The sequence below is a fragment of the Mus pahari genome, chromosome 7, assembly GCF_900095145.1.
Source record: "Mus pahari chromosome 7, PAHARI_EIJ_v1.1, whole genome shotgun sequence".
In the NCBI taxonomy this organism is placed as follows: domain Eukaryota; kingdom Metazoa; phylum Chordata; class Mammalia; order Rodentia; family Muridae; genus Mus; species Mus pahari.
Genome location: NC_034596.1, coordinates 92745069 through 92754452, shown reverse-complemented (window position 1 = coordinate 92754452; position 9384 = coordinate 92745069). Strand labels below are relative to the sequence as shown.

The 9384-nt window shown below is 38.7% G+C and overlaps 1 protein-coding gene across 1 annotated transcript in view; it reads left to right on the top strand.

The window, feature by feature from the left end:
- Positions 1-9384, top strand: part of Galc (galactosylceramidase) — a 51978-nt gene that overhangs the window by 28567 nt on the left and 14027 nt on the right. Inside the window, exons 10-12 of the mRNA XM_021201946.1 lie at positions 1261-1388; positions 5804-5893; positions 8687-8773. Of these exons, the coding sequence (XP_021057605.1) occupies positions 1261-1388; positions 5804-5893; positions 8687-8773 (305 nt within the window). The remainder of the gene's footprint in view (positions 1-1260; positions 1389-5803; positions 5894-8686; positions 8774-9384) is intronic.

Below are 9384 nucleotides of genomic sequence, written 5' to 3'. Positions count from 1 at the left end.
AAAAAAAAAAAAAAAAAACAAAAAGGGTGGGGGGGCGGAGGCAAGCAGTCCAGGGAGTGGGGATGTCCAGTGATGGAGACAGAGGTGATTGCTCAAGTATGTGATCCCACATCTTGAAAATAGTGATGGAATAAGTATACTTATATTCAGCTCAGTGTGTCTAGAAGTTTTGGGATTATTCTTTTATGTCAGTTTCATTTTATTGATTGTACTAAAGTTAGTGTATAATATTACCAATAAAAATTAATCATAATTTTGTCATTAATTAATCAAAAAGAACACATGTATTATGTGAAATAATTGGTTCCTAAATCTACTAAGTATTTGAACATATGCATTTAAAAATGGTATGATTATGGCTATCTCATATATGTATATATATATATATGTATATATATATATATACACATGTATAGATACACGAAGTATAACCATATTAATAGCTAATAACATTATAAATAAGATTAAATAACAATAGCAGACTTTTTCTCTAACATCTTAGTAAGATATTTAACATTATGTTGCTTCAGAATTATAACATCATCTTTCATTAAAACCAATTTCTTCAAAAGAAAGTTAAATCTAAGTCCACTTGTTTCAATTTTAAGTCCATATTTTGATAATTATCATTTATAGATTTGTGTTATTCTCAGATTTGTAATCATGGCATTACTCTAAATTCCTTAAGTACCTTTTCAAAATAGTGGGAAAGTTAAGTAGGAATTCTGTGTTGATTGGGTAGCCTCCTGGTTGTTGGAATTGTTCTACTTATTTGCTGAAGTAACACTCTTCCAAGTTTGTGACTTTGGGAAGTTGGGAAATATATACACATATATACTTAGAAATAAATTTGAGACCATCAAGGTACAATGTTCTGAGGTACATTTATTTGCTTAAATTTTTTTATTTAATTATTTTCTTTGTTCTGTAGGATGGACTAAGTAGTGATGAGTGGGCAAGAATTGGGAAGATGAATGGAATGAGCAAGGGTTGGGAACAGTCACTCTATTTTGCATTTTGGGAAAAGGAATGCATAATTAATACTCTTGTGTTCCCAGGTTCACTTAATTTTTTCCAGTCATTCAGAAAGTCTTCCTGCAGATACGCTTTTCAGCTGAAATATTTAAAATGGAAGCATAAACTTGGGAAATACTTTCTTAAAACAGACTATAGTTGCTTAGAATCAATCAGACTGAAATTGGTAGACAGCTATTTTCTTTTAACGTTGTCTCATTCACATCCTTTTCTTCTTTTCTGTAGCTCATACAACCCAGTTTACTCAACCAGGCTGGTATTACCTGAAGACAGTTGGCCATCTAGAGAAAGGAGGAAGTTATGTCGCTCTGACTGATGGCTTGGGAAACCTCACCATCATCATTGAAACTATGGTAATCATCTGTTGTTGAGACTCAATTAGTGGGCATCTCATACTTGACCAGGAATTTTGTCTTTAGACAGAAGGATCTCTTGTTCTTCTGGGCATAGGAAGGAATGTCTCTAAGAGTCCTATGACTGCCTCTCTGGGAGAAAGGTTGGAGAAGGCTTGTGGTTACCTTGCGCCTTCTGTTGTTTTAAGGCATCTTTCTTTTTAAAGATATATTGCTATAAAGTAATGACTAGATCATCTATCTGACCAGCCCCGTGCTCCCAGAATAAGACTCAAGACTCAAAATATGTTTATAAATACCTTGGGCATATTGCAAGGCTTTTCTCTTATTAGATCATAACTTAAATTCTCTCACTTATTCTAATCTACATCCTGCCACGTGGCTGGTTACCTGTGCTCAGGTACCATGCGTCCGTCTCTTCACACCTTCCTAGGAGGATCTCCTGCCTAGCTCTATCCCAGAATTCTTTCTACCTATCGGATGTCCCACCTTCTATTCTACCCTTTTCTATAGGCCATAGATTTTTTTTAATCGACAGGTAATGCATCCAAGTAATACACATGCCTTCACTCCCAGCTCAGCACCTCTGAATCTGCCCTACTCTGGCTACCTTCTCCTTGCTCAGCACCCTAAATCAGCCTTCAGCTTTGTTGTGTTTCTCATCTCCCACCTGCTCACACAAATGCTAGAAGTCGGAGGAGGGGAGAATTGATTTCTCAGTGAGCTGAGCCAAGTCACATGACTCCAGAGAGTGGAAACTAAAAACACAGTCACCTGCCAGAGAGGCTTTAGCTGAGAGGCTTAAGAGTGGGAACTCCTGCTGTGCTGTTAGGGCGGCTGGCTCCCTGCATGCTAAGAGGGAGGCAGAGAGAAACAAACAATAAAGCTGCCAGTCTCCAGCCAGCAAAATAGCAAAGGATAGATTTTTAAAATTTTACTTAACTGTTTTTAAGGATAGTAGGGAGTATAATAATAATTGTTTATGTGTTCTTAAATATACAGATATTAAGTGCCACAGAAGAGAGAAGTTAGGAGAGAGTAATACAATAAGCAAAAGGAAATTTAATTAAAGTACAGAGAAATAAAAATATTGAGACATTCCATCTTTAAAAAATTAGAGCAAAGGCAGGGGGTAGGAAGCCTAGCTTATCTCAGTAAAAATTTAGGCCTTAAAAATTATATAAAGCAATAGGCTTATACAATAAAGAAAAAATTTAAGTTTACATTATATAAATAATTTAGGCTTTGATCTCATGAAGGTCAGGATGGGACAAAAAAAACCCCACTCTCATTGGTTAATATTGTTTAGATTGCTTTATTTGCTTTAAATTATTTTAATTATCAAAATAAATGTGATTATGAGTTTGGTGGTTATATTAAATTCCTCTGGGAGAGAGGTCAAGCTAAAGGTTTCATGCTTCTGGTTACTGGACCAAGGATGAGATACTGTGTGAGAGAGGCTCTATGTTTGTTTTGACAGGAAAGAAGAAAGCACTTTGGACCCCATCCAGAATCACATGGATCAGATATGACAGGGGGAGACCCGCTAAAGAACTAAAAAAGTTCAAAAAAATCAAACAATGCAAATATAGATTCATCATGTCATCCTTCACATGACATAATGACTTATTATAATCGGTTATTAATAAAAATGAACTCATACAAAACAAAGCTGTCTTTCACCTACTCAAAGAACAACATTTCATCCTTAACTGATTTATACACTCCACACAATCCATACAAATATCTTAATGCTACTAAAATTTTGGGCTAGAGGATGACTCAGTGGTTAAGAGCACTGACTGCACTTCCAAAGGTCCTGAGTTCAATTCCCAGCAACCACATGGTGGCTCACAGCCATCTACAATGTGATCTGATGCCCTATTCTGGTGTGTCTGAAGACAGCTATAGTATACTCATACTAGGTTCATAATCCTGCTAGCTCATCCTCCCAATGCTGTAGAATATGCCCAACTTCTTTCATTCTTTGGCATTCTTTGAAGTAAAAAAGCTCTAAATATGTGGGAAGTTCAAATTCAGGATTTTTTTTTTCTGCACACTTAGTATCAGATATAGGAAACCATTGACTAATCCAAGGACATGCGGATTTGAAGTGAAGATGCTTTCTTTGGTGTGTGTGTGTGTGGGAAAGATTGTTACTGTTTTAAGTCTTACATTTAAGTTTCTGATCCTGTTATTTCTTGAGGTGCTTGGCATTTGGACCACTTCCTCCATTTGTGTGTATGTCTACCAGCCTCAGCGCGGGGAGGGTCCTGGGAAGGGGGAAAGGGGAACAGTGCTGACTAACTCCTCAGAGTCAGTAGTGGATGCAGCTGTCAGTTGAGGTGTTGTTGCTCTGCCGGATCAGTCACATCATTCTTCCTTCTTCCTTCTTTTGACAGCTAAACCCAGTCCGTTATTTCCTTCATGAGAGTTTTAGCTTAAGGGATCCTCTTATTTTCTGTAGGTGTAGTCAGGTGCTAAAACTTTTTTCAGAAGCTTTGGAATTGTGTGTGTCTATCATTTTGCCTTTCTGATCTGTGTGGTTGAGCACGGAACCCCTCCTGTAATCTTGCTTTAGTTGTTGAAGGCTGGCGCTCCTCTTCCATTCTCTTTGGTTACTGAGTCATGTCTCCTCCTCCTTGGTCTTCAAAGGTTTGGCTTTCTAAGGGGAGGCCCTTTGGTTTGCTTTCTGTAGTTCAGTCTTTCACAGTAGTATTGTTTGTCGTCCTGTTTGTGCTATGGCTTTGGTTTGCTCTTTTGAAAACTGTCTAGTTTCTTAAAGTGGAAACCCTTAAAAACATATAGGCATTGCTAGCCTCCATGTCCTCTACATGTGCCACTTTAGTGTAGTTTATCTGTTTTAGGTTTTGTTTTAGTATTTTGATCACAAAGTTTGTTTTTTTATTGTCCTTGTGATTTCTTTCTCAATTGCTTTGTGGCAAGGCATTTTTTATATTTGTATTTCTGTGAATTTCGCAACTGTTGTTATTGATGCTTTATTTCATTCCATTCTGATTGGAGAGCATACTTCCGGGTGTCCCTCTGAGAGGACTGCAGTCACTGTGGTGCTGTGGGCCACACTGGGAACTGCCCTGGAAGAATAGCTGCTTTGCTGCCTGTGGAATTCCACGTGGTTGTCTTTCAGATCAGTGTCTCTGCTAATTTCCTGTTCTGCCTGAAAAATCTCAACTGCTGCAGAATTGTCTCTCTTCTTTCCCCTTGTTCTGTTAGGTTTTCTTTATTATTATTATTATTATTATTATTATTATTATTATTTTCTTTACATTCTAAAATTTGCCCCCTTCCTGGTCTCCCCTCCCCTTTCCTCTACCCGCCTACCCACACCCCTCCACCTCACCCCGCGTTAGGATCACCCTTCCCTGGCGAATTTTCAGATTTTGTTTTTATTTCTAGTATTTTAATTATTGACTTCTGACATTAAACCTTCTCTCTGTTTATTTTTTTCCTTTGTTTTAAAATCATTTTTTCTCCTATTATTTGTCATTGCTCCTTTTCTGTGGCTTCTGTTGGTATTTGTCCCTCACCTTTGTCACCCTTGCTTTCAGCCTGTTGGTTTTCGTTTCATGTAATGCATGTCCTCTTTCAGTAGCACATGGTCAGGTCTTGCTTTCCTTAGCCTTGTCTGGCATTTTGCTTGGACTCCTAAATGAGCGTGAGTTTGCTATGGTTTGGTTTATTTTTGTGATCTTTGTTTTCTACAATTCCTGATGATGTTTCTGTCCGGCACCCTCCTCTGCCATTTTATTTGTCATTGAGTGAGTGCTTTCTGATGCTGCTTTCTGTTCCTTTAATGACCTTCCCTCTCCACGTCATATCTGAGTCATAGCTCAGCAGTGGTTTCAGAATTTACCAGACATCCCTTCCTGCCTCAGGACCACCTCAGATTTAAACTGATTGGATCCTGGGGCAATGAAGGAATGCTGTTCTTTTGCCTTTTCTTTTCTTTTTTTTTTTTTTTTTGTGTGTGTGTGTGTGTGTGTGTGTAAATTTTCCCATTTTATTGTACATGCCATACCTTCAACAGAAAGATAATAGGATGCTGTGAAGTTATTACTTTATATGTAGTTTTTTAAAAAAAATCCATGAGAAGAAATGAGGATATGTTTATATCATGTTACATTTATTTTATTTATAGTTATGGTTCTTTGGATCTATTTCTATGTATTTAAGTTACCATTTAGGTCATTTCCTTATTCTAAGCTTTGTCTAGGCCCACACAGTATACTTTCATTAAAGTTATATTAGCAATTTATTTTTATAAACTGAAAGAACTTCATATTTTCTATAAATGTTTGCCATTCCTGCTACTTTTCAGGCACCGATTATTTATGCTTTCCCCACAAAATAGCTTGTATATTGTTTGGATAACTCACATGCCTCTTTCTCCTCAGAGTCATCAACATTCTATGTGTATACGGCCATATCTACCATATTATAATGTCTCACATCAGCTGGCTACCTTCACTCTAAAGGGGTCTTTGGTAAGTACATGTGTTTATTTTGATTTCAAAATTTGTGTTAGGGTTGGAGAGATGGCTCAGTGGTTAAGAGTGCTTGCTGCTTTCCCCAAAAAGTGGAACTGTTTTCCTGCACTCTTTTGTCAGGTAGTTCCCAACTACATGTAAAGATAGCTACAGAGGATCTGGTGCCTTCTTCTGTCCTTGAAAAGTCACACATGTGAGCTTATAGAAACACAACTAATAAATAAAATACGTCTTTAAATTTTTATGCAATTTTTGTGTTCTATTACAAGCCATCAATTCTTATGTGTCATGTATTATAGAATTACTAAGAATTTGTGTATGAGTGGACACCTGTTCTGGTGCCTTGTATCTCCTGACCTTTTTTTTTTTAAAAAAAAAAAAAACAAAACAAACCACACAGCCTCATGTCTTCTAGGCAGCCCCATTTAACAATGGAGAACTCATGAGTATCCCACCTTTACTCTGGGAGTGATGGGATTGCAGGCATGGGCTAGCACATCTGCCTCAGGGAGTGTGGGATAAGAAACCTGGCTTGCTTGCATGCTAGGCAAGCCCTCCACCAATAAGGTCTCTTCTGAGCTCCGTAGTGAAATAGGGCAGAAACCAACACCTAAGAAGGCTGTCTGGGGCTTGGTTGTCCTTGGTGGGGTGAGCATCAGTTGCAAGGTCTAAGGAATTTTCTTTTTCCTTTTTTTTTTTTTTTCCCCCAAACTGGGCTTTCTCTGTGTAGCCCTGGTGAGGGGTCTTCAAGTCCTGAAGTTTAGTGTATTCTATACTGAAAAACAAACAAAACAAAATAAAGACAAATCAAACAAAATACCCAAAAGTCGCCATTTTAAAAGCCTCTTAATGTCCTAAGGATGAGGTTTTGTTTTGTTTTCTTTTGTTTTTTTTTGTTATGCCAGAGTGTTATTAGAGGAGCATCGGGGCTGGGAGGGAGGGAGACAAGAGAGGCTGCAAGGGTGACAACCAGGTGACAACCAACAAGAATGCATTATATACATGAGTAAAGTTTTTAGGAGAACAAAATTGATTACTAAGAAAATTAGAGACAATATCTATTAATTGTGGTCAGAAAGCAGGGTTGTTACGCTAACCCTAGCAAAGGGAAATTTGTACAAAGTGGAAGAGTTTTATTTTGTATTTGATTAAACCTCTGACTCTAGTAAGCTGGAAGGCTTCAGAAAGAGGTACTGATCGAAGACTTTTGCAATCAGACTCCAAAATCAACCCAAAAGCTATGGGTTTTTTTTTTTTTAGTTGCAAGTTCTTGTTATCTGCTTATTTAAAAAAATTGATTATTTTATTTACTTACATATCAAATGTTGTCCCCCTCCCCAGTCTCCCCTCTGCAACCCTCCATCCTATCCCCCGCCCCTTTGCCTCTAAGAGGGTGCTCCTCCACCCACCTACCCCCCAAAACTCCCACCTCTCCCCTCTAGCATCCCCCTTCACTGGGGCAACAAGCCCCCACAGGACCAAGTGCCTCCAATCCCATTTATCTAGAGCATGTGACAAAGACATCCAGAGACCCTTCAACTGTTACGACCACCTAACTACATGTGCAGGCTGTAGTAACAGCTCAGAAGCCCTAAGATGCCACTTGAAATCTTTTGTCCCAAGTTGTTAAAAATCATGTGATGTGTTACTTTTAATGCGATTCTTCTGTGAACGTGGAGATTATCTCCTGTTATAATCTGTGTGTGTGTGTGTGTGTGTGCATGTGTGTAAGTCTAGAATTATTATCATTGTCAGTGTGGCACTTACATAATTGCTGACTTAGTTGAAATTATCCTGCTTATATAATAATGATAATTAATGATAATTATGAAATATGAAAAACAATTTTTGATCTTTTAGAGCATTATTACTTATTTGTACAAGATCTTCAGTTCTGGGTTATTATCTGTCAACATATCAGATCAATATTCACTTAGCATTTTTGCAGTTATTATATAGTCTTTAAAGAAAAAATATTAGAACATAATCTTTGAACAAGGTAAATTTTATATGATGATAGTAACATACAAGAAGGGAGAAGAAAACAGTTTAAGATTTTATAATAATAAAGACATTTTAGAGTAAATAGTTAAATGTTTAACAAGGTTTTTACATAGGGCAGATGAGTGTTTTGAATCGAAGGCACTAAGACCTGTTTAATCTTCGCTAGTGTTCTCAGGTGTTAATGCAGTGGGTTAATTAAATGAGTCAAATGAGTGGAGATTTCTGGACTACAGTGCTCTCCTCTGTAAAAGGTGGCATGGTAGGTTTCTTCAGGGACCCTGGGCACAGTGCTGGAGGCAAGCATGTTAGAAACGGGCAGGTTCCCAAGCATGCACAGCTGAAGGGAGTTTAATAAGGAGTGGTCGTAGACTCATTCTGGGCCTACCTAGCTCAAGGTCAGAGAACACATACATGTTCAAAAGGGGAAGATGACAGGGGTGCTTCTGAGCATGCCCAGTTCAGTGTTACAATGATTGAGCTGATGCCAGTCAGTGTCCCCAGGCTGTGTCCGGTTTTCCTTATGTGTCTTTGAAGTGTCTTAGTTGAAACGAAAACTGAAAAAGACAAGTTTAACCTCTCTGGAGGTCGTGAATGCAGGTGCTTGCTGCTCATGACAGGACGTGAAAGATTGGCTTAAACAGTGTCGTCCTGTTTTCCAAAGTGTTACTGTTTAAGCTTAGAGGTGGTCCTTGCAGCGACTGGAAACAGTGGGCATGGCTTTCTTGAGGTATTAATATCAGGAAATGATGAATCTCTCAAGTGTGTTTTCTTGTGTTTTCTCCACAGAAAGAGATACAAGAGCTACAGGTGTGGTATACCAAGCTGGGAACACCACAGCAGAGCCTTCATTTTAAACAGCTGGATACGCTATGGGTAGTCTTAACATTGATTTCTATGTTTGGGACATTACAACGGTAAAAAGGGGCAAATTTGATTAATGAATTACAAAGAAGTTGATTTTATGGCTTCAGGATAGTAGAGATAAAATGCATTCATATTTTCCTTAAATAGAAATTGTGATGAAGGTATGAGAAGCTTTTATGTTCACAGCTGTGCTCTGTCCTTAAACACTAGTTATGTTGGTGACCGTGCTGCCATTGCTGGCTGCCCCCTTTGAGACCGTCCGCCTCTGCTCAGCCTGTGTCCCCACAGCAGTTGACTGTAGGCAGTCCTGCCCTCTGTGGGTTTCTGTTACACGTTATTGTTCCTTCTCTCTGCTCCTCGTTTCTGTTTGGTCTCCCTTTTGACTCCTTATTCGGACAGTGCCCCGGGTCTCAGCAAAGTCAGAATTTCTGGGCCAGCCATCACAATGCTAGAGTGGTGTGCCTAACATATGTTACCAATGTATCAGCAGCTTCTCCCACAGGTACATGTTCCCCACCTGAGCCCCACTGACCTGTCACATGACCCTCACTGACCTGTCACATGACCCTCACTGACCTGTCACCTGAGCCCCACTGACCTGCCACAAGACCCTCACTGAC